The following is a 23,768-nucleotide window of genomic DNA, read 5'->3' on the forward strand; positions in this document are numbered from 1 at the left end:
CATGAAATATTATATTTTTCGTATCCTGGCTCAAGTGTTGCGTCGGTATGAAAAGTCAAAAAATTCATTCGCGGCATGTAATTAAATACGAATCTCATATGTACTGGAATCTGGTTTCCGTCATTTGGACAGAATTTGAAGAGGTTATCTTGCATGCGGTTTCCTGATTTAGGGTACAACGAGATGAATCTTCCGAAGATAATCGAAAACCAGGTTAGTAATAGTTTCAGATCACTTGGAGTTTATTGCTTTTTCGTAAAAACTCCACCGAGCTTCTACGTCATTGCCAGAGACGTTATTCTTGACCAATCCTGAAGTCCCAAGTCAGTCATTGTTTAGGCACTAGCAAAACCCGGCAAACAAAAAATATTTATAGGACAGTTAGTCCTTGAAAAAAAATGGTCAAACAAAGCTTTTTGTTTCCGATAGTGTTTTGCCTCGTTCAATTTACTCGTCATTCGCTTCTGGGCGTCAGTCACAGTCACATCACAGTGTATTCAAACTTTTATCTAATAAAGTGTAAGTGCAAGTTTCTTGAAGTGAATTCAATCGGACATCAGATACTTCCATCTTCATCTACAAAACAAGGTAAGACCATCTTATATGTATATTGTACTATTTGGTGGTGGTTATCGACATTATCAGGGTCATCTTTTTTTCTAAAAAAATCTATTCATATTTCCCTTAAAATTAGAATAGCCTCACAATTGAGTATATTGGGACTGGATTCTTTTCCATTTCCGGATCTTCACCATTTATATCTAGTTCTTCATCCCGATTTAGACATAGCACAAGTAACAAAAGAGACAGTAGCCAAAGAGCAGACAAACGAGACATTAGTAAACAAGGATTTATAAATACGATTCTTATGATTTGTATTAATTATCATGCAACTTCAATTTGATTTCATTGTGAAAAATATTTTTTTATCTGATATCCAAGCAGCAGCTTCAGCTTTTACCTATTTCTATTTTGAGATAGGGTCATTTTTTGTTCTCTGTTACACAGTCTGACATACAGTATGTTGAATAGAATAAACTTCTATTCAAATTGAAAATAATATTTCATCCAATAATTTGCACTTTCACTGCCACTGCTGCCCACTGTGTGGTTGCTGTAGTCATAATAGACATGGAGGGGGTAGTCAAAGATTTAAATACATATTATCTACATCAGCAACAGTACCAATGAGATACTAACAATAAGTAAAGAGTCTAGTCTTATGGGACTTTGTCTGAAGACTAGTGGACATAGGGGATTTGCTGGAACCAATACAGAAATTTTTGATGGGGTTGGAATGCCATATCCTTTGTTTCTGACACAGTATACGTAATTGATCAGCATACGTAATATAAAATTTAGTTCTTTTTAACACTGGGTTTATAAGACGGGTATTTGGACGCATTTTGAATTTCACAAGAAAAATTACATAAACCATTTACATTTCTCTCCTGCCACTTATGCCGACATTTAATAAATGTAATGTTACATAATGTTAAACATTCTAAATTAACAGTGTACAACTATGCTGTTTTTGAATAAAACAAGTTGTAGTTTCGTTCACGAGTCAATTTGACGTGTGTCCATAAGATAGGTATATAATAAATTTCTATAAACCCAGTGTTAATTTATATATAATCAATTCCATCGAGACGATTCAAATGATTCCAATCCTTCTGCTCGTAATCGATTGAGTATTGGCCTATAAATATTTTGCGTGAATGGCAGAACCATGCCTCTCTGTTGTATTTCCCCTGTGATCAAAAAGGAAAGAACAGTGAAAAAGATGAACAGTTTATATTTAAAAGACAGTTAGTTAAATGGCTCACCATCCAAAACCATCTTAACGGCAATGGCTGCAGGATATCCAACGGCACGAGCCATTGCAGAGTGTCCTTTTGGATCTCCATAAACAACCAAATTAATTCCTCTATCTTCTCTTCTATTGTCAGGCCAAAGAATACCAATGTCATGTCTCAAAATAATCAAGTCCCTTTCGTTCTTTTCAAAGCATAATTTCTTTGAAAGGTAATAAGTCAGAGTATCCAAAGGCGTGTTCATCTTGACAACTGGATCGTCGTTCAAAAGTCCTAAATCTTCAATGGCCTGAACACGTACTTCGGAATTGACACGTTCTGCCAATTTCCACTTAAGATTCTCATAGAATATGTTGTCGTTTTCCAAACCCAACATGTTGCATATCAATGACCTCTATACATGGTGAAATTGTTGTGTATGAGGACGATGTACGATATAAAAATTTGATGATTCTATCAGAGACCTACCCATGTGATGTCTGGTCCATTGGGATGCAAAATTGGATGAGGATTTGGATCAATTAATCCCAGAAATTGCATCCCTTGAATTGTATCAGTAAATCCGCGAAATCTTAACGTACCACGTAATACTGTTGATGCATTTTGAATTCCGTATAGTTCCTTGTAGACTGTACTGTCGCGATTTGGAAATCCTTCCAATGCAAAGCCAGGTAGAAAGTCCAAATTTTGTACAGTGGACATAAGATCACCGCCTCCAGATATTTCAACGATCTAAAAAGTAATATTATTATGATTTCAATTACCGAATGAGTTGCTGGCAAAACTTTCTTTGGCTAACTGTTTTATTTTACAGTTATTTTTAATACCAATTTTTATAACCGTCTTACTTACTTGACCTTCGTTCAAATACTTTGCTGGTGCCAGAGTGTTCAACAATGCTCCTCGGGGTGACCAACTGAATTTGTACCTGAGAGGATTGTATGAACATTCTGGAGCAGGAAGACCACCGCACCATGAAATAAATGATTCGATTTTCCCTCCTGCTTGACGAATATCATCAAAACATTCCAGAGCTAATAAATGATCTATACCAGGATCCAGTCCAACTTCATTCAGTATTGTAACACCTGCTGCTTCTGCCCTGAATGAAAAAATTTGTCAATTAAAAGTTTATCAAATCCAACTAATACTACTTAAAAATATTTTTCGGTATAGTGTGCGTGAAGTATGCGTTTTTGATCTTGATACGCTCGCAAGGCCAAAAACGCGTACTTTACGCACACTATACCGAAATAGTACATTATGCAACAAGGGAGTAAAGTCGTTGATTATTCCCGCGGGTGAGAGTGTACTGTCCGAGCGAAGCGAGGGCAGTAAATCACCCGAGGGAATAACCGACTTTACTCTCGTGTTACATATAGTGCTTTATTCACGACTGAGCTATAATAGCCACTTTATTCCCTGAAAAGTGGAACCAAATCAGCCACCGTCATTATGATGGAAATATAAGTTTTTTCAAATTTTCAAAAAATTCAAAATTTTAAAATTTTTCACCTTTTCAAAAATTTTCAAAATTAAAAAAAAATTCAAAATTTTGCGGGAATAAAGTAAATTTGCGGGAAAACCAAATATGCGGGAATAAAATGCTACTTTAGTCCTGCTTTTTAGGGATAAAGTGGCTATTATAGCTCAGTCGTGAATAAAATAATGTTCGCACCGCGGGCATAAAACTGTACACCCTTGGGCGATCGCCGCGCAACCCTCGAGCCGGCTACGCCGGCCTATGGCGGGTACAATCACCCGCGGGCGTAAAGTTGTACTTTACGCCCATGGTACGAAAATAACTATTACAAATCATCAAAATCAATCATACTCTTCATGAAGCGCTTTAACGTCGTCATTCATATAGCTGGCTGTAACTAAATGAGTTTTCGTCTGGATACATGTTTTTGCTACAAGATGATGAAGTGAATACGGCAATAAAGATACAACAACATCCGCAGAGCTAACAACCTCATGGAGTGTATCAGGCCGGTCGAGAACGTTAAGAAATACAGATTCAACTCCTGGATATCTATTGGCAAGTGCATCAGCTTCATCCTTTAGTTGTGAACAAACGATGATCCTAATTTTGTTGTCTCTGTGTAAATACTCTACCAAAGGTGCAGAAACGTATCCAGCACCTAGGACCACAACCTAAAATCACATGGGAACCACATCGGCAGTTGAATAGACATCTTGAAGTAACATGATCATTGATCAACATTAAACAAGAATCTGATGTTGTTTCACCTTTTTGCTAGGAGATTCCGAATCGTCAGCCTTGTGTCTACTGCGCTGATTGAGTTGCCTCAATTCCTTGATATATTCAAAATTGGGTGTCAATTCTCCGTTGGAAGCAATAATGGCGCCGTAGACAGCTGGAGTAAATCCATGATCATCCAATGGCTTCTTAGCATCCGATCTGATGATGTCAAGTGCATAAGGATACAATAAGTCACCAAAGAAATCCGTTGCTTCTCTTGGGAGTTGTGTGGGCATGTTGTCTATCGAACAGACAAGAACACCAGGTCCTTTGAAGGATTTCGTATCCTTGTTGCGATCAGCATCGTAAAGACAAAACGGCGTGTCGATGGTCGTGCATTCATTCATGAACCTAGAACGATGAAATTTATAAAATAATTACTATATTGCTGCAACGAATATAGCATTTTTAGATCCTTACTCAATGCTGCCACCTGGGTCGGCCGAAATGTCACAAATTGCCAACATTCTATGTGGCAACGCTGGGGCACCAACGCTTATCGGCAACCATGGGGTATAGGCCGGTCTCAGTAAATTTTTAGCATCGGGTATAGTAAGCAATTTAGGGGAATCTACAGCCCAGTATATCCCGTTGATGATAACAGATGCATACGGTGCTATTTTTTTACTGAAAATTGATATGTATCTTTCCGGATATTTGTCATATTCCTCAGAATCAAAACCGCCGCCCTCCTTCCTCTCTAGGTGATGTCTCCGTCTGATCTCGCAGCCGTAAATCTTGGTCGTGTCTTATAAACAAAAATGATAGGCAGCCTTGTATACATTTTTTTAGGAATACGGATTCTTTCAGAACTCAAATTTACGAATTGTCCTGGAGTTCATTACCACCGTGTTCCGCGACCTTCCTCAGGGATTCGCGGGCGACGTACTCATGAGGAAGCTCCTGGAAGACTTCCTGACCACCTTGACTGACATTTCCACTTCCGGTGAAAACGAACGTAAGTGGTCCAATAGATTTTGGCATTGCTCCCAAAGCTATTTCGTATCCAGCATCTCTTATGGCTTGCCGTGCCATTGCCGAGTCCCTGTAATTATGCGCTGGACCAATGTGCTGGGACATAAAAATAATAATATTAAAAACGTTGGATTTTTGTATGCTTATAATGAAAAATATTATGTTTTTCTTATTTTTTATTTGTTTACCCAAAATCTAACTATTATTCAAATTTGGGTCGTGCCACGACGTCTTACACATCATTCATGTGATACATTACCATAAATGGCGTATGGTGTCCCAAAGCAAGCAATCTCAGTCCTAGACCATGAAGAATATTGACCATACCAGCGACGCCAGCATATTTTCCAAAAGCTACCACACGCTGACCCTGAGCATCGGTTAATTTTTCAAAATCCAGCAGCCTAATGTTCTTCTCCAATATTGCATCCAGCAAAGGCATATTGCTTTCCTGGGCTTTGATCGTGTGCGAAAAGAAACAATATGTTTTGTTCGGTATCAGCTGATCAACCGGAACCTGCTTGACGCCAAAAATTACAGAAGCTGTACTGATGTCTTCTTGTAAAGATGCACCAGCGGAAAGGTAAGCCTTGGCCGGATATGCTCTTCTATTGCTGGGTTGCACAATAACTTTAACGCCAGCACGAATTAATCGGCGAACATTTGACGGTGCCAGTGGCGCACGTCTTTCCCATACTGATTGATCTTCCCTTCTGATGGCTATTACTTTGCCTTTTAAACTCTATTTAAAAAAAGAACAAAGAATATCAATTCAACGTCTCTTAATGTCAAAGTCTATGTACTCAAATTATCGTTTTAATTGACTGTATTAAAAACTTATTATCTTTGGAGATTGATTTACTAAACGTTTCAATGACGTTTAAGCTTATTCAGCTCTTCTGAACATCTTTGAAAGACAATTATAGCGCTTATCGTGTTTTTTAATTATTACAAAAAAAAAGAGTGCATATCATTACAAATTTATGGATATTTATCATTATAGATTGCGTACAGATACTTACACTAAGAGGTCGCGTGCATTGAAATATAATTGACGGCACGGCCGAAACATTTTTTTTAACATAATTTTTTAACACGTTGTATTTCAAAATCCACATTTCACTTTCTTTTTAACGCTACAGGTCTATTTTGTTGTTATTTTCGCAATAGATACTTTGTATTTTACAATAGATTACAACATTTAATTTCAATATGTTGATTTTAATTACTCACATATATACATTAGTTTAGATGATCACGAGTATTCATGGACCGAATCTGAATCCGTGACTTATTGGTTACAATAATCGTATGACTGCCATTTAAAGGCTTTGGTTCTGTTTATCTGAATATACGGCGATTGCGATAATGTAAATTCTATAGGTCAGGGGTTGAAAAATATTACAAAATTGATGATAAGCCTAATCATGGTTAATAGTTCAGGGTATGGTTGTATTTATATGCTTGATCTCTTCTGCTTTATTGATAGATATAAAATATATATGTATATAGCGAGCTATGACAATTTGCAAAAGAAAAATTATTTTGTTTTTGTAATTAAGCGACGAACAGGCTGGGGTTATTTGCAAAAAATAAATGCCTTTTCGCGTTGATTAACCCTCTCGCTACGGCAGTCCGTTCCGCGGGAGTAGCGCCACTGAACGGGGCACTGCGCTTACGTCTTTCAATGGCACTTTGGAATTGTCTTGTATGTATACTTTTTTAAGAGTTATGTAACTGTTTCATAATATTATATAGAAAAACATAAAAATGAGTATATTGTGGGTATTCAGAAATTTACATATTAACAAAGTAGTAGATTTTGTGCTACCAACGAAGTCAGGGTAGGTGGTCTCGCGGCCGCCGACTATAGTCGGCGTCCGTACACAGCACTTCGCGTGGCCGCCGACTATAGTCGGCGTCCGTAGCGAAAGGGTTAAGTTTATTATTATTATGCAAGAATGATTTTTAGATTATAACCAAATTTATATCGAGCGGCTCTTGCGCTCTATGCTTTGTTCTTCAGTTTTTTTATGCAAACTAGTGAGTGTTTATAATAAATGAAAACATTATTTACTACTAGTTATTAATATTGTTATATAATTGAAAATTTATTACGTTGAAGACACTAATATCACATTGCATTGTTTCATAAGGTTTCGTACATTATATTATTGTTTTTTTGTTCGAAGGGAAACAATGAAATAATCAGTATGCAAAGTATGTCAATCATGTTTTGTTAATTTGGTTGGGCTTTGATGGATAAATACATTTTGTTCTTGATTGTTTGTTTTGTAGGATTAATCTTCTTCAATATTTGGGTCATAATGTTAACTAGCTGTTCTGAGGTGAGGCCTGTTTTTTTGGATTTGAATTTTTGTAAAAGCTCGGTGGTGGTCATTGGTTTGCGCATTAAGTATCGTCTCACAGCATCTTCCGTTATCCCGGACTCACTGTAATTTAAATGTATATGGTGATTTTCTATAGTAATTCAGACCGGATAATTGACATTTAACGTCACGAGTAATTATTTAATTTACCTGCTTCCAGGTATGTAAGAAGTTGCTGGTACTAAGTTGAAATTGTCTAACTTCAATTTCTTTGCTTGTGACAGATCTGGTGAACCTGATTGCTTTCTTTTCAGAAGATCAGCTGATGAACCTGCAGCAGGTATCGGAGTGCCGGATCTGGAACTTTGTGCGCTATTTGGTTTTTTGTTATCCTTTTCCTTAGGTACATCAGAATCAGAATCAGAATCGCTGGAAAAGTCACTGGAGGAATCCTTTCCAGGACTAGATTTCTTAGAATCCTTCTTCTTGGACTGTTTCTTCTTTTTCTTTTTGTCCTTCTTCTTATCTGTATCCTTATTAGCTTTGTCTTTTTCCTGAAAAGATATGAGTTAAGCTTTGAAGTTATTTTCCAAGGTGAAGAAAGTACTGCATTGTAGTTTATTAAGCTTACCTTCTCATCCTTTTCTTTGTTTTCTTCATCCTCATCCTTGTCCTCTTCACCATCTTTCTTCTCCTCTTCTTCGTCCTCATCATCCTCATCCGAAGCAAGTAATTTTCTAAGTGCATCTTCTTCAGCGACGGATTTTATTTCTTTTTGTTTTTCTAATTCAGACTCTGAATCAGAGGAATCCGATATGTAATCACATTCTCGACCTTCCTCATCTCCGTCATCACTTTCTTCAAAGGCTTCATCGTCGGATGCATTTTTTCTTTTCTTTTTCTTCAAAGCTGTCGCTGTTAATAATATTCTTCTATCATATTGCACAGTGGTAATAATATAACAGTTAATATTTTCCTGATATAGTTGATAGTATTATAGATATAAACGCTTTGCATACCTTTACCCTTTTTCGTTTTCTTTGCATCCTCTTCTTCATCGGATGCTTTCTTTTCTTTCTCATCTTCACTGTTTGAATCGTCATCGTCACTGTCCATCCATTCATCCATTTCTGATATCTTTAATTCTTTTTCCTTTTTAGTTGGTTTCTTTCCTTTAGTTCCCTCAGCCAGCTCAGATTCATCATCCGCACCCTCTTCATCATTGCGTAGTCTCTTTCTTAACATCAATGAGAAGTAATTCATGACTTTATTTCTACGACTAAATTCTTGTTCTGCTTCCTCTGCACTAAGTGCTTTGTATCTTTGTATAGGTTGGAAGTTGTACCTGCATATAATGATGTTTTAATTTTTTCATGTATCAGCACTTCACTTTGTATTTTATATACTCACCATTCATGCAACGGAAACGCTTCTATTGCCCCATCTGGTGCATGTGTAAATACATAGTATGCAGCATTCTCAGCAACACCACCCTCTCTAATGCCCTTAAATTTCTTTCCTGTTTTTCCACCAGACTTTAAAATCCATGGCTGATCCTCTGGCTTATATTTTCTACTGGTGATCCCAAACTTCTTTCGTCTTGCCTCTTCTCTCGCATCTCGCCCAAACTCAGATCCTGCTCCAAACTTGGGCATCTCTTCATCTAATCCTTTATATTCCTTCATATTATTTTCTCGTTCCATTTTTACTTGTGTCCATTTTGAAAAATCAACATTAAGCGTAGCATTGAATCGCATGACATTATGTTTCTTCTTATTATTTCTATGGATAAACAACAATTTAATATAATTGTATTGATAGCACATATAAGGAGCACAATTTTAAGTAACAAATATATACATACTTAGGCACACGAATGCTATATTCTTGAACGGATGGTGCAGCAGGTGGCTAAAAGATATTACTAATTATATATGTTTCTCATATTCTCAAACTGGTAAATCCTACAACTATAAAGTTTTTCGAAGTCCAATTAATAATATACATATGGAAACTTTAATCAGAAATTTCCTAACTTTAAACAAAGTTAAACATCAATATGCATACCTTTGGCCCACCTGGAGTACTCATTCTAATATACGTCAAAGTTCGTCGAGTACAAGAGTTTTACCAACCAAAATATAAATCACAGAGGTATTTAATTTCAACAAATAGATATCTTCAAATAACTTTCACGCTCTTTACTATTAAATAATCCTAACAACTGTCAATGAGGTTTCGAATCCAGTATATCACCCTGCAATTAAAAAAAATTAATTACGTATGGCAATCCACGCTTAAATAATACTAGAAAAAATAAATTCAATTGTCACAAAAACATTCTGCAAACTGCTCAAGTAAAATTTAATTAAAAAACCATGTTTTAATAATATCAATGAAAATCATTGCGTACGTACTTCTCGCCAGTTAAGAGTCGAGTTGAAAGTAGCTGAAAAAACTGAAACATGGGGAATACTTTCAGGATCCTCTTCTGTCATTGGCCAATTAATGCACAATATTATCTGTAGTAAAGTTATTTTTTGACACGTACGTGAAATATATGTTTCCTTATACATATTACATATATTAAATAGTATCTTGTTACACTGTCGTATATTCAACAGTGAATTCGGTTAAACAGAAGAACTAAATAGAGGAACAATACGTTCGACCAGTCTGAATGTTTCCAGACGTCACTCTATCAAGTTGGGATTGGTCAATTGCGATATTCTCTACTCCTTTGATTTTGCGCGGTCTTATAGCCAATTTTTTCACCTTTGGATAAAATTTATCTTGTGGATAAATTCCCAGTTAACCATTTTCATGTTTTAAGAGTTTATCCGCAGGATAATTTTTATCCGAAAGTACAAAAACATAACACAACTTTGAAAGATTATCTAGTTGAAAAACATATTTATAGATTTTGACAAACTAGATTGTCAAAATCTATAAATATGTTTTTCAAGACTTGAACAACAAGAAATAATTTGTTTATCGAGATCATTAAAATATTGTAGGTACCTTATAACCGTATTGATTATTTGGAAAAGAAATATTCTATAACAAATAAGTGCTCCAAACATTGAATGCAAACTGTGGAGTAAAAAATCTATATTTATGAAGAGAACATCAGAATGACTTAGTACCTCCTTAGTATTGCAAAATAAAATTAAAAGCAATAAAAGAAAATTGATAAATCTTTGATTCATAGAATTAAGTCGAAACATTCTTTTTGTACTACGATTCAAGAGGTAAGATAAAAATGTATCTACTTAATACAAATTTTTTTATACGTACGTACGTTGGGATGTCTACGAATTGTCACAGAAACATTTAAATACGATTTGCAAAAAAATAACGCTTGCGTAAGTGAAGAGGATTAATTCAACTACCGATTAATAAATTATTCTTTATTCAGTCTTTAAGTAACAATACTGTTCAGTATAAATATAAAAAAACAATCTAAAAAAATACGGATATTGCTATTTATTAACATTTCATTTATATAAATGAAAAAATTCATTTTCTCCGTGTCCTCAAGCTACGCGTTGAGGTTGAAGGTACTGGCGACGGTGGAATAGTCTGCAATGTTAATAAACAATTGATGATTTTATACCTTATATAATGCGCTAATTATTATATTTTAGTAATAACAAGTTGTATCTACCTCACATGGATCAATATCAGCAGCTGTATCATCCGATTGAACAAATAATTTCTTTTTACGTGCTGTCCGCTTTTTTTCTGATGTCACCTCAACCGACGGTCGATATTTCATTACCTGTTAATTAAAGTACAGATAAACAAGTTAATATACTGTTACTAATTGCAGTATCGTTACCAATTAATATACTTGTTTTTTTTCGGACCTCTTTTTTCTGTTTTTCGATTTCTTCTTGTTGCGATTTTATCAGATTGTCATACTTCGCAGCCATTTCTTCTCTATTCTTTCTAAAAGCTTCCATTTCACGATCTTGCTCAGCAAGACTATTTTTTAATTCGTCATTCATCTTTTTTAACTGCTCATTTTCAATCTGCCGCTCTTGACAATTTTGTTGCAATAAATCTAAAATCTTCACATTTTGTTCGTATTGTTGTAGGCGAAGTGTCATGCTTTCGATTTTACGATGACACAATTCCTTTTCTGTTTCAGTATCTTTGTATAATGATTCCATTTTGGCCAGAGCTTCTTTCGTTTCAGTTAATTGCTTTAATACATTCTTCATTGATGCTTCCATTTCTTGGTCTGTCTTGGAATCGGCATTCAGCTGAATCATATTTTTAAGCTCTAAAATCATATAAATGAAGCACAGATATTTAAAATTTTTAGATGCAAACGTATTGGCAAACCATAGCAAATATTCACCCTTTTGTAGATTCGCAATTTCATTCTCCATTTCTTGCTCTTTGGTTGTCGTCTCCTGTAATTTTTTCGCTTTTATTATATCATTCCAATTTCGTTATTAGTTCTACATACGCCTTTAGGCACTGTCGTTCAATGTGTATTATCATTAAAAAATAGTGCAGTGGACTCTCCCTAATTTTTCGCTTCTTTGATTTGCAGCCCTACGACAATTCTTTCTTTAGAAATTACGCTAGGCGGAAAATGTAATTTCCCCATTCCTCATTCCCTGAGCAAGGATAGCTAGTGTGAAAGGAAGAGAAAAGCTCTGTAAGCTCCGCACTCCCAGAGCCCAAAGGATGCAAAATTAGGAAGAGTTGACTGTTGACTTATTTAAAAATTTCATTACATTTCAGGTAAAATAATATTCTATTATAATAAAAGAAATCATTACCTTGGCTTTAATTTCATATCTTTCGTTTACCGCAGTTAGTTCTTTTTCCAATTTCTGTATTACCTCCTCATAATTCATCTCCTGTAGAACGCCAAAAGTGACTTAATAATGTGAAAAGCCAGTTGCAATTATAAAAATAATAATGGCAATTACCTTTGATAAAGCGCTACTCAATTTATCACGGACCGTTGCTAGATCCTGTGAACGGAGAAAATTGGTTAATGCTAATAACGTTTATGCTAATAAAAATTCTCAAAACATACCCGTATAATTTGAATTTCTCTATCCGCATTCTCTTTTATTGCCTTTTCTAATTCAGAGATATTTTTTTCACTCTTGATCACTTTTAACTCTAACGATTCTTTACTATTTTGAACCTGATTCAATTCAGATTGAATATTCTCTTTCTCCATCGTAATGGAAACCAATTCTTCTTTTAATGATTTAATGTTACTTTCGTAATCTTTGATTTGCTTTTCATTGTCGCATAACATTTGTTTCATTTCGCTTATAGATTCCTGTGTTTCCAAATTCTGATGCGACTCTTCTTGCTTGCTCTTAAAGAATAAAAATAAATAAATAAATCATAGTTTAATTATTGAAAGAATATTGTTCAGTATTCCATTGAAACATTACCCATGGACATACCATTATTTCTTGTTGAAGACGTTCTTCGGTCTTCAAATGGTCTTCAATCTTTTCTTCTTGCGACTCGGTTTTAACTTCAACGTCTTGGAAAGATGTAAGAGTGGATTTCTTATCGTAATCAATTCTGATCTCTTGTAGCTTAGCCAATTCTTCAATCAGAGCACTTTTATCAGTTTCCAACTGACTAATTTTATTCTGCATATCTGCAAGAATATTTTCAAATTTGATCAAGTTCTTTGTTTGAAATTCAATTTTTTCCTCCAGAACTTCCACAGCTTTGGTTTTCTGTGGTAGATGAATATTTGCATATTCCAATTGCTCTTCCAATTCAGCAATTTGGTCCATATTTTCAACAATAGTTTTGTTCTGCAATTTCAAACGATTTTGCATCTCCCTTGCGTCGGTTGTTATGGTAATATATTCCTCCTTGGCTTCATCAAGGAACATCTTCAGATTCTTAATCTGTTCATCCTTTTTTGCTAATAGAACCTTTAGTTCTGCTATATAATTACGCGCTTCGCCGTTACAATCCTTTTGCGCTGCTTCTAGAAGGTTTTTGAGATTCTTTAATTCTTCTTTCACTATAGCCAATTCGAATGTAGCTTTACTTTTATCGGCGGATAGTGTATCCTTCGAGTCTCGTATTTCCTTTACTGCTTTTTTCAAAGCTGCGACTGTTGCTTTCAAGCGGATATTTTCTAACTCTAATTCCTCACTGTCGTCGTTATCGCTCTCATCATTTGTACTGGAATACGTCCTTTTTCTTTTCCCCAACTGGACGAGTTTATTTTTGTAAAAATCTTCGGTTCTTGCTACAGACCATTGGAGTAAGGAGTCCTGTTGCTCCTCTACGCTTTTAATACGGTCCCTGCAAATGAATTGATACAGTACTAGTGAATTTTTGTATGCAGATGGGCTTTCACTGCCCTATAGTATTTATAATAATCTACAGAACATATTGAACGGATAACATAGAAATCTGGAATACTTTAAGTACCTCCATTCCACTTCCATTTGAGACATTATAGAACTAAAAGTTTCAGCCATTTCCTGTCGAATTTCCAAGTCCCTATTGAAAGCTGACGAGCGTAAAAGCTCTATTTCTCTTCTTAATTTCTCATTCTCATTTAAGGCGTCTTCATAGTCCTCAAGATAAATGTTTTCGTAGGATTTATGTGATGCTGCAATTGACTCCTGCTCTTCACCTGGTTAAACAAAAGTAATTATATTGATAGTACAAAATACATAACTTAGCCTGAAATAAACAAGTACTCCTCACTTACTTATACTATTTAAATCTGCCGTATCCCAATCTGTACAAGTCTTGATGCTTTGCGTTACAATTTGTGAAAATCTTGACGTTGCTGCTTTCCGCTTTACCTCCTTTGGTTCAATAATTATCTTTTTAGCGATGGCAGAAAAGTTTAGGACATTTTGGGTTTCGATATATAAATCTGGTGAAGGGTTGATGTTTACTATCAGAATTAGATGTTCTTTGCCAGATAAAGTTTTCTGAAAGAGTCTCGTCAACTTGGATTCACGAAAGGGCCCAATAATATCTTGCTTTTGCTTTAGAGTTTGTCCTTCATAGATTGACTTGAGACATCTACCAAGGACTAGCAGACTTGTGTTAATGTTCTGGGCTTCTTTTAAACGGTCACCTACATTCAGAGTCTTTTTTAACCTTTCAGATCCCGCCAAGTCGCAAAATGATAATCTAAATTATAAAAAGTCGATATGTGAAATTTATCTGGGTGTATTCAATTTTGATTTATGAACTGTTGTGTCATCACTTACGTGCTTATCTCAACCTTATCAGAAGCATTTTCTGCATAGTACTTTAAAAGCTTGATTGTGAATATACAATGAGATCGTGAACTTCTTGAATTCAATGCCGTAGTGGCAACTTTTAGGTTGTGCTGACCTGCCATTAAAATTTGATATGCTTCAGCGCCAGAATTAACACAAATTGTTTTTAAACCTTTAATGAATGCTCTACCACGATTATCAGTGGCGAGCTTTAATGGTAATCTTCTTTTTTGAGGTTCAACTGATAAAAGATCATAGATTGTTTCGTTATAGATTTCAGCAAATGACACCCATACTGAGTATTGAGCATCGACAGAGACACTTTCTCGTTTTGGATGTTCCTCTTCAAGTAATTTCTGCATTTCCTTATATGCATTCATACATTGATTTCTGTCAATTGGTGATAGACATAAAATTTTAGTTTTAGATTCAAGCTCTTGAAGGCGCTCACTCGAATTTAAAGAGATAACATCACAATAATGTACCGGCTTATAGCATGGTACAGATTTTGGATCAATGTTAGAAAATACAAAATCTAAGCCACGTGGAATTATTCCAGGTGACACTGTAGTTCCCTGCAATGTATATGATTTTCCAGAATTAGTTGTTCCATAAGACATGACTGTTGAATTTTGACCAGCCAAAAAGTCAACCATTTGCTGTTTAATGGCATTTTCAAAGAGTTCCAATTGGGATATTGTAGATGAAAATGTTTTCGTGAATGTGAATTTTCGGCACACCGTTTCACTCTGTTTTGCCCTTTTAAGACAGCTAGCATTCGTATCTATGTAAGGTAGCTTTGTTAATAGTGTTGTTGTATTAAGAATTGTGTATGCTTCTTTTTGTTCCTCTGTTAATTCTATCCTTTTTGGATATGGTTTGACGCGCAGATAAACTTTTACAGTTTGAGATAATGATGATAAGGATGAAGTGGTATCATCCCTTAAATCTGTTTGCTCATCGTCATAGTGTGATATTAGATTTTTCTTTAATCCATCAGAAATTAATGGTCTCCTCTGACCATATGCTAAAATACTAGGATCTCTGCTAAATAAATATGATATCTCTTCTTGCTCTGTCGGAATTTCTGATGGTCGGATTGAATCCAACGTATCCTCCATCTGCATAAATAAGAACATTGATTAATTATATCTATTATTAATTGCAACAAATATCTAATGCATTCTATATAAAAGGTACTAGAATGAATTAAGTACCCCTTTTATATAAAATACAAAGATTTATTTTTTGACATGTCTAATCCAGCGGAGCAAACAGATAAATTAGTAAGCTCATTAGGGATTTTGCAAATAATAAAATCAATTTACTTGTAACTGAAAATGACAGTAAACATAAATAGGAACTTGATTCATATAAGTTAGATTTATACTCAATACATAGTACATACACTTATAACGACTTTATTAGTTACATTCGACATTTTTTATTATTCTCTCATTGTATTCTTCACATCTTCAGAGAGAACACTTGTAGATTATCAAAGTTCCTTTAATTTTATATAATGTAAAGTAATGTAATATAAAAATATAATAATTAAGGTAAAATTGACTTGTGCATTCTTACAAAACGTAATGTTGGAATAAATTTTTAATTTTAATACCTTTTCAATAGACATCTTTTCTCCTCCCTTATAACATGCAATTATTCTCCAAAAATGATGCAATTAGACAAACACTAAGGCGGTCCTAAGTACTTTTCCCTAAGGATTGACTCTAATCAACTCACACAGAACTGTACGGAACAGACGGTTACTTTTCATATTTGAAAACAGGGTGAGCGTTGCTTCTTTCTTCCCATTGCCGGGCAACATTGGAAATTTCAACTTCCCGATGTTCCCGCCAGGGAGCGTAAAAATATTTACAGTGATTTACAGATGGTTTTTCGTTGGTCCTGTGTTTCTCGCTAGACTGATTACAGGTCAAAATAGTAACAAATGCTTGAAACTTTGTAAGTACTAAAAAATCTTAAAAATCTAACTACTAAATATAAAAACATTTCAAATTTAAATTCCTAAAAAATTTGTCTCTGGTTTTTTCGAAATCGGTCATTGTTTCACAGAACTACACAAAAATTCAAGTGTTCCACTTAAATTGGACGTTACTTATAAAATGTTTTAAATGGTTCTATTATAGCCAGTATAGCTATACCATCCTTAAGTATCTACATATATCCAAACAATTATTCAAATACAATTGTCTACGGAAGAATAGATATAATAAATAAACCAATAAGTAAAAAAAAGTAATTCTTTATTAAGAATTTGATACATACGTTTTCCATAGACATCTCTTCTCCTTTCTTAAAGTAGGTAACTATTTCTTAAGAATAATATAATTAGTTAAATACTAAGGCGGTTTAAAGTATTTCTCCCTGAAGATCCACTCCAATTTATTCTAATGGAATCACCACGCAGAGTTGTACGAAACAAACGGTTCTTGTTCCTATTTGAAAATATAGTGAACGTTACTGCTTTCTTCCTATTGGCAGGCAATATTAGAAATTTCAACTTCCTTACGTTACTGCCAGGGTACGTCAAAAGATTTATAGGTATTCTTTTTCAGTCGGGATATGGCTAAACCTATTGGTCCTGTGCTTCCCGCTTAAATATCTACAGGTATCTAAGCAATTATTCAAATACAATTGTCTACTGAAAAATAGAAATAATAATTGAACCAATAAGTCAAAAAGTAATTCTTTATTAAGAATTTCGTACATAGAACATCACTAAACACCAATTTCTTCACCTTCGGTTAAAATTTAATCTGCGGATAAATTCCCAGCTTTTATTAAATTTCAATATTAAATTTAATTAACGGGAATAAAGATTCGGGAATTTTATCAATTTATGCGGACATAAGATCTGTTCTCGTTACCTACAATTTCTGCACTTTTAAAAAAAAAGTACAGATTCTGATTGGTTACTTAAAAATATTATCCAATAAGAATTTGCACTTTTTGAAAAGTGCAGAAGGTGTAGGTAACAAGAACTGATCTATTGTAGAACGAGCATTTTAGCTTTAACTATACTTTCCGAATAGAGCCGAATGTTACGAATGTTCTCGACAAAAGCAACCCATAGTTGAAAGCGGGAAATACTTGTGATTAATAAGGTCTTATGAGATTCTGGTGAGATTAACCAAATAGAGTAATGATTGTGAGTATATTTGTTTGTGCAGTATGATATGGTCTGAAGCTTAAATATTGGCTACATGTTATATGTAGATTATTCAGGCTGAAGTAAATGATGAAAATTGGTACTGACACAAAGGAATGAGATTCTGTACCCGTTAAAATTTGCCAATTTTGTATTAGTTATCTATTGACAAATGTAGTTGATTCTATTCTTGTATCAGTGTTAATATTATGTTTTTATACTATTTATAATCTTGTTTTATATATATTTTTTCAGAAAAAATGTCTCGAGTAAAGAAGTTGTCTATTCGTGGTATTCGTAATTTTGACCATGATACTGAAACGGAGATACGGTTTATGCGACCTATTACACTTATTGTGGGACCTAATGGTACAGGAAAGACAACAATTATTGAAGCCTTGAAATTTGCTACTACTGGTGCTTATCCTCCTGATTCTAGCGCTGGAAAGGCATTTGTCCATGATCCTGTAACAACGACTACTTGTATTGTGGGTTTGTTGTTCGATACAATGAATTGTTTTTGGCTAACAATACTTTTACTGATATTTTTTTCTTACACATTTTATAGGTCAGAGCTAATGTCAAGTTGGAAGTAGTAGATGTCAGTAGAAACAGAGTAACGATATCCAGAGCTATGGAATTATCTAGATTTGACAAACGAGTCATATTCAAAACTTTGGATAGTACTATAACTAAGGAGAGTATCGATTCAGGAAAGGTAAGAAAATTCTTGTTAAATATTACAATATCCTCTAGATAATTTATTCTCAAGATTATATATTTTTTTTATCTTAATCACAGCCAATTTCAATAACAAATCGATGTGCTAATGTGAATACTGAGATTGTCTCAGCTATGGGTGTTTCAAATGCAATTTTGAATTACGTCATATTTTGTCATCAAGATGATTTTGATTGGCCACTGTCAGAAGCAAAAATTTTGAAAAAAAGATTTGATGAAATATTTGACACTGAAAAATATGACAAAGCTGTTGAATCTCTTACAAAGTATACCAAAACCTTGGAAACTGAGAATCGTTTTTTAGTGGCTGAGAAAAAAACATGCGAGATTAATTTGATAAGAACTGAAGAGAAAGAGCAGGAGCTAAGCAATGCCAAAGAAAGGTTGGAGAGTTCCAAGAGCAAGATTTCAGTAATCGAAAAAAGTCTTGTGCCTGTGACACAAAGAATGTTGGAAATAAAAGATTTAGATAGTCAATATGGAAAGATGAAATCTGAAATAGGTTAGTGTATTTTTTACAAGGACAATTTTTGAACATTGACTTTATATTGATGCCTGTATTATAGAGGTTCAAAGGATGCAGCATACACACGTGAAAAAACAAATTGTGAATCTGAAGAGCAACATTGAAGAAATGTTTCAAGGAACAGTTGAGGAATTAAACGAAGAATTAGTTTCATATGCTGATATATTAAACAAGAAAAAAGAAGAGGCAGAAGAAGTATTAATACCTTTCTATAACGAATTATTATTCTATAATCATTAATATTTATGTTACTCTGTTATTATTTTCTATATTTTTATTATCATATTCATATGAATAATTTGTATATCAAATTGTATATTTTAAATATCATATACTTTCTACTGTGATACAGCTTGAAGAGAGAATGAAGGAAATCAAAACAGAGGAGTCAAATATTCGAAAATTACTTGACGAGAAGAGACTTGCAGTTGGTACATTACAACAACAAGTAAAGGATCAAGATGAAAGAATAGTCATACGTAACAAATTATTGAACGATGCTCTCTCCGCTTGGAACTTGGACACAATTTCGTCCGACGTAACGGAAATTGGTAATAAATTAAAACCTCACTCTTTTCTTAAATGAAAATAATTCAAATTACAGAGGTCATAGCTCTATCAAAGCGATTGGAACAAAAGATGTGCGAAATAAAACTGGAAGTGGGAAACAACCAGATTAATCGAGAATCTATTGAAAAGCAACTCCAAAAAGAAGTTGATACTTTGAGGTCTGAAAAAACAAAAATCGAATCAGAAATGAACCTGAAGGAAGTAGAAGTAGCTGATATCGTAGAGGAATTAAATACCCTTCGTACTCGAATAAAACAAGTTAGTATTATATTTGTCATATCACCAAAATCATATGTAAATATGCAAATGATATAAGTATAAACGTTCTATTAAAAACTTAGATATAATTAACAATTGTTTTATTCAATTATTTGTTAATAGGTCAGTGCAGCTGCAAAAAAATTGGATGACCTCGAGAAGGAGCTTCAGAAAGCAAATGATAAAATTGAATTACTCGCTAAGAAATTCGATGTCGATTCAGTCAAATCAAAGATCCAAAATGAAATAAGAAAAAAGGCTAAATTGGAAGGCCAGTTAAATAAAGTCGATGACGAAGTGTCGTCTTTACACAAGCAAAGTGCATTACAAGCAGAATTAGAATTGAATAAATCTATGGTTATGACCAAGGAAACTGAGATACAGAATTTAAGGAATAAATATGAATCTGAATTAAAAAAATTACTTGGCACAACAGAATTACCTGAGGGAACACTAAAGAACAGGCTTAGCAATATACAACGAGTATTGGTACATTACTTTAAATTTAAAAAATGTCCAAAACCTTTTATATCCTGAGGTAATGTGCAATCAACAGGAATATAATAAGGAATGATTTATTACAGATGGGCCGTATCAACAATTTGAATCAAGAACTACAATCGGAACAAAATCGTGTTTCATCTTTAGAAACAACTATAAAGCATATCGAACAAGAACTAAAACATAAAATTGCAACACTGAAATGTAAATTCTCGTTTGAGAGTCTTTCTTTTATTCTGATACGAAAAATATGGACCGTTGCGATTCATTCGTCACAATTATTGATTTTTTTTTGTTTCAGCTGACAAGGAAAAAATTTCTTTTCACTGTGAGTATGAGAATTACGAAGACGTTGTATTGTCACAATCTGAAGTTGTTAAGGAATTGCAAAAAAAACGTGGAATGTATGCATATCGTGGTGTCGCGTATAAGGACTACCTAAAACAATTGGAAGAGGAAGATCCTTCCTGTCCTCTGTGTCATCGGGATTTTCAATCTACTTTGGAAGTTAAAAATCTTATTACCGAAATTCGAGAGGATATGGGACCCAGTCGTTTACAGTCATGCGAGGAGGAATTAAAGATTCAACAACAGAAATACGAATCTTTGCTTCAATTGAAACCAATCGTGGAAAAGGTCGCACATGTTGAGGGAGTTGAATTAAAAAGGCTAAGGTGCCGTATGCAGTAAACCTTAACATTATTAATACAATTAATATTCAATATTATTAACATATTTTATTAATACAGAGTCCAGCTGGAGGAAAGAAAAAAACAGTTGGCAGATTCTTGCAAGAAACTTGAAATGCTGAGAGTTTCAACATTGGATCCAGAAAATAAATTGTCTGCGTGTAAAGACATGGTTGGCGACGTTGCACTTTGGGATAAATATGCGGATGAGTTGGTCAAATTGAATCGTACATTAGCATCAATTAAAAAGCGTATATTTGACGCAGGTAAAAAGTAGTGTAGAGGGTCATTAAATAAAAATTAATTAAATGTCATATAATTGTTGTAATCAGGCGTCACAAGTGAAAGAACAATTCAAGAGGCACAAATCGAAAGGGATTCACTGAAGCAACAACTGAAAGAAGTTTCTAAGGAAATTGAATCAATGCAAACATCTTTAAATCTGCATAACGAGGAATTGCAACAAGCTCGACACAAAAGAAATGAATTGTATGAAGAACAACTTCGTATCCAATCAGAAATGCAGAAGTTGCAGCAATTGCGCGATAAGCAGAACGATTTGTATGCACGTGAGATTTCTTTGGGTGAATCTGTACAAAATCTGAGAGAAAAGTTATCTAGAGCTGATGAACAATTGACGAGTGGAATACAAGAACTTGAAAAAACTAAGGTGACCAAATTTGACCAATAGTACTGAACTTCGCTCTTGCTTTTGTTGTGAATGAGGTAATTCATGTTTTATATAATTTTGTGAACCAGATGTTTTTTAAATTTTTTTGTAGACGAAACATAAAGAACAACGGGAAGTTGAAGAAAGAAAAATTCACGAAGGATCAAGACGGCTGCACGAACTGACAAATACGCAAAAGCAAATAGACGATTTCGAACAACGTGGTGTTCACAAAAAATTATTGAGCGCGGAACAACAGATGAAGCGATATGAAAACTCATGCGAAGAATTGAAAATTACGAAAGCTGATTTAGAAAAAAGAATCGATCAGATCAAGAAGGATGTTATGCGACAGGAAGTGCGCAAGCGTGAATTAGTCGACAACATCACATTACGGCAAAAGGAAGAGGAGCTCAAAAGTCTTGAGCAGGAAATATTAAAAATAGAAGTTTCTATGAAAAAAATGCAGCACGAACTTTTAATACAGGAATATAAAAAGCTTAACGAGAAGGAGGAGAAGTTGTTGCGTGAGGTGATTACACGAATACAATGTTGAACAATGTTGCAATATTGTGAATTCATACCCATTTCAACGCGTTGTTTGTTGTTTCAGAAAAATATTGCTAGCGGAAAACAAGAAGAATTAGAAAGATCTGTAGCGCAGATGCAGCAGGAATTGAAAAATGAAGTGTATAGAATGGCGCGAACAAATTACAAGAAAAAATGCATTGAATTAGAGGTTGAGTATATTAGTTCTATAACTATCAACTTTATTTAATTACTTTGATGCGCATAATTAACAAACTATTTATTTTTTTAATGAAAGGTACAACAAGAGATCGTAGTTAATCTTAAGGAATACGTCAAAGCTCTTGATCGTGCCATGATTGAGTATCACGAGGAACGTATATCAACAGTGAACAAAATAATTAAACATATGTGGCGTACTGTTTACAAAGGAACAGATACAACAGGAATTGAAATAAAAGCGGAAGCTACGGAAGCAGGTGATAAGCGACGGCAGTTCAAATATAAATTAGTCCAAAGAAAACATGGCGCTGAAATGGATATGAAGGGTCGTTGCAGTGCTGGTCAAAGAGTAAATAAAATGATTGATTTTCTTTAAATTAACTGACAGATCTATGTATGTTATATTGATTTTTTTAAGGTATTGGCGTCTATTATTATAAGAATGGCACTGGCAGAAACCTTCTGCAAAAATTGTGGAGTACTTGCGTTGGATGAACCAACAACAAATCTCGATGAACAGAATGCTGAGAGTTTGGCGGATGCAATTACTACGTAAGTTAATTATGTTCTTTCTGCGTCTTCGTTGAATAATGAAGTAGTACAAAGAAACAATTGTGGGTTTCGGGAATGTTTTATTGTTATAACTAGATTTTTTTGAACGTTACAGCATAGTGAAGGCGCGGTCTAAATATCAAAAGAATTTTCAGTTGATTGTGATTAGTCACGATGAAAATTTTGTAAAGAAATTAACAAAGTTAAATAGAAGTGGCATATTCTATAGGCTCTACCGAGATAGTAGGTAAGTGCATCATGAGATTCTGATTTCGAAAAAATTATTTATATAACATAATAATGAATTCGTATTAACATTTTAATAAATTGATTTTTTAGGGGGTTGTCATCTATTAAGCGTAGTAGAGATGATCACTTTACGATGCCACTCAGAGATATCGATGAGGATTCTTCTGACTATTCTGATCAGGAAGAGAAAGTAGATGGTGCTCTAAATAGTCAAACTACAGCACCTGTTAAAGCTCCATCTAGAAAAAGGAAATATCAATTTAACGTTGATAAAAATGTTCCGCCTAGGAAGCCCAAAAAAATACACACTTTCGAGATCTAAAATTAAATGAGCTGTATTGATTATTGCTCAGTACAGATAATTAATAAAATAATTCCGATATTATAAGGATATATGGTTACTATGCTTTTAATGCGACTATAAATAATCTTTTTGTGTTAAAATT

At 34.2% G+C, this 23,768-nt stretch overlaps 4 protein-coding genes across 15 annotated transcripts; 1 reads left to right on the forward strand and 3 right to left on the reverse strand.

Annotated features, from left to right (window-relative positions):
• Positions 1 to 43: 43 nt before the first annotated feature.
• On the forward strand, positions 44 to 23,768 carry LOC107270383 (DNA repair protein RAD50). 10 transcript variants are annotated; one of them, XM_015745334.2, is made up of 19 exons: positions 16,537 to 16,609; positions 17,224 to 17,276; positions 18,072 to 18,304; positions 18,385 to 18,534; positions 18,618 to 19,059; positions 19,124 to 19,278; positions 19,436 to 19,634; positions 19,688 to 19,911; positions 20,035 to 20,400; positions 20,496 to 20,616; positions 20,714 to 21,086; positions 21,162 to 21,367; positions 21,434 to 21,771; positions 21,884 to 22,303; positions 22,385 to 22,510; positions 22,598 to 22,870; positions 22,940 to 23,073; positions 23,189 to 23,320; positions 23,413 to 23,768. In XM_015745334.2, the coding sequence occupies exons 3-19, from the start codon at positions 18,077 to 18,079 to the stop codon at positions 23,642 to 23,644; spliced, it is 4,119 nt and encodes a 1,372-aa protein (XP_015600820.1). In that variant the 5' UTR covers positions 16,537 to 16,609; positions 17,224 to 17,276; positions 18,072 to 18,076; the 3' UTR covers positions 23,645 to 23,768. The 10 variants fall into 10 exon arrangements, with proteins under 10 accessions (XP_015600818.1, XP_015600823.1, XP_015600822.1 ...); XM_015745332.1 differs by lacking the exons at positions 16,537 to 16,609; positions 17,224 to 17,276 and adding an exon at positions 44 to 588; XM_015745337.2 differs by lacking the exons at positions 16,537 to 16,609; positions 17,224 to 17,276 and adding an exon at positions 13,969 to 14,051.
• Positions 1,438 to 6,360, reverse strand: LOC107270374 (alpha-aminoadipic semialdehyde synthase, mitochondrial). Its single transcript, XM_015745322.2, has 10 exons — positions 6,081 to 6,360; positions 5,318 to 5,800; positions 4,929 to 5,154; positions 4,504 to 4,831; positions 4,071 to 4,434; positions 3,652 to 3,974; positions 2,670 to 2,919; positions 2,286 to 2,549; positions 1,830 to 2,211; positions 1,438 to 1,754 (listed from the first exon to the last, which is right to left on the reverse strand). The coding sequence occupies exons 1-10, from the start codon at positions 6,174 to 6,176 to the stop codon at positions 1,639 to 1,641; spliced, it is 2,832 nt and encodes a 943-aa protein (XP_015600808.2). The 5' UTR covers positions 6,177 to 6,360; the 3' UTR covers positions 1,438 to 1,638.
• On the reverse strand, positions 7,149 to 10,074 carry LOC107270385 (general transcription factor IIF subunit 1). 2 transcript variants are annotated; one of them, XM_015745345.2, is made up of 9 exons: positions 9,940 to 10,065; positions 9,806 to 9,846; positions 9,456 to 9,645; positions 9,253 to 9,299; positions 8,799 to 9,170; positions 8,408 to 8,733; positions 8,020 to 8,303; positions 7,599 to 7,942; positions 7,149 to 7,511 (listed from the first exon to the last, which is right to left on the reverse strand). In XM_015745345.2, exons 3-9 carry the CDS (start codon positions 9,477 to 9,479, stop codon positions 7,298 to 7,300), a joined length of 1,611 nt encoding a protein of 536 aa, XP_015600831.1. In that variant the 5' UTR covers positions 9,480 to 9,645; positions 9,806 to 9,846; positions 9,940 to 10,065; the 3' UTR covers positions 7,149 to 7,297. The 2 variants fall into 2 exon arrangements, with proteins under 2 accessions (XP_015600831.1, XP_015600830.1); XM_015745344.2 differs by having other exon boundaries at positions 9,806 to 10,074.
• LOC107270384 (kinesin-like protein KIF20A) lies at positions 10,784 to 16,963 on the reverse strand. Of its 2 annotated transcripts, none has more exons than XM_015745343.2 (12): positions 16,934 to 16,963; positions 14,630 to 15,762; positions 14,116 to 14,549; positions 13,830 to 14,037; positions 12,833 to 13,700; positions 12,448 to 12,741; positions 12,338 to 12,382; positions 12,185 to 12,265; positions 11,755 to 11,809; positions 11,258 to 11,676; positions 11,056 to 11,169; positions 10,784 to 10,970 (listed from the first exon to the last, which is right to left on the reverse strand). In XM_015745343.2, exons 1-12 carry the CDS (start codon positions 16,946 to 16,948, stop codon positions 10,908 to 10,910), a joined length of 3,729 nt encoding a protein of 1,242 aa, XP_015600829.1. In that variant the 5' UTR covers positions 16,949 to 16,963; the 3' UTR covers positions 10,784 to 10,907. The 2 variants fall into 2 exon arrangements, with proteins under 2 accessions (XP_015600829.1, XP_015600828.1); XM_015745342.2 differs by lacking the exon at positions 16,934 to 16,963 and adding an exon at positions 16,263 to 16,419.

The sequence above is a fragment of the Cephus cinctus genome, unplaced genomic scaffold, assembly GCF_000341935.2.
Source record: "Cephus cinctus unplaced genomic scaffold, Ccin1 Ccin1_scaffold0745, whole genome shotgun sequence".
Classification (NCBI taxonomy): domain Eukaryota; kingdom Metazoa; phylum Arthropoda; class Insecta; order Hymenoptera; family Cephidae; genus Cephus; species Cephus cinctus.

Excerpts from the sequence above, each read along its gene's own strand:
- LOC107270374 (XM_015745322.2), bottom strand. The coding sequence starts at position 6,176 with ATGTGGATTTTGAAATACAACGTGTTAAAAAATTATGTTAAAAAAAAT. Across the intron at positions 5,801-6,080 it reads AATGCACGCGACCTCTTAGT|AGTTTAAAAGGCAAAGTAAT; the intron begins GTAAGTATCTGT and ends TTTTTTAAATAG. Across the intron at positions 4,435-4,503 it reads GACCCAGGTGGCAGCATTGA|GTTCATGAATGAATGCACGA; the intron begins GTAAGGATCTAA and ends TCATCGTTCTAG.
- LOC107270384 (XM_015745343.2), bottom strand. Across the intron at positions 11,810-12,184 it reads GATATGAAATTAAAGCCAAG|GAGACGACAACCAAAGAGCA; the intron begins GTAATGATTTCT and ends AAAAAATTACAG. Across the intron at positions 11,677-11,754 it reads AATTGCGAATCTACAAAAGG|AGCTTAAAAATATGATTCAG; the intron begins GTGAATATTTGC and ends ATATGATTTTAG.
- LOC107270383 (XM_015745332.1), top strand. The coding sequence starts at position 399 with ATGGTCAAACAAAGCTTTTTGTTTCCGATAGTGTTTTGCCTCGTTCAA. Across the intron at positions 19,060-19,123 it reads AAAGATGAAATCTGAAATAG|AGGTTCAAAGGATGCAGCAT; the intron begins GTTAGTGTATTT and ends CCTGTATTATAG. Across the intron at positions 21,368-21,433 it reads AAAGCGTATATTTGACGCAG|GCGTCACAAGTGAAAGAACA; the intron begins GTAAAAAGTAGT and ends TGTTGTAATCAG.
- LOC107270385 (XM_015745344.2), bottom strand. The coding sequence starts at position 9,479 with ATGAGTACTCCAGGTGGGCCAAAG. Across the intron at positions 9,171-9,252 it reads TATAGCATTCGTGTGCCTAA|AAATAATAAGAAGAAACATA; the intron begins GTATGTATATAT and ends GTTTATCCATAG. Across the intron at positions 7,512-7,598 it reads TCTTACATACCTGGAAGCAG|TGAGTCCGGGATAACGGAAG; the intron begins GTAAATTAAATA and ends TTTAAATTACAG.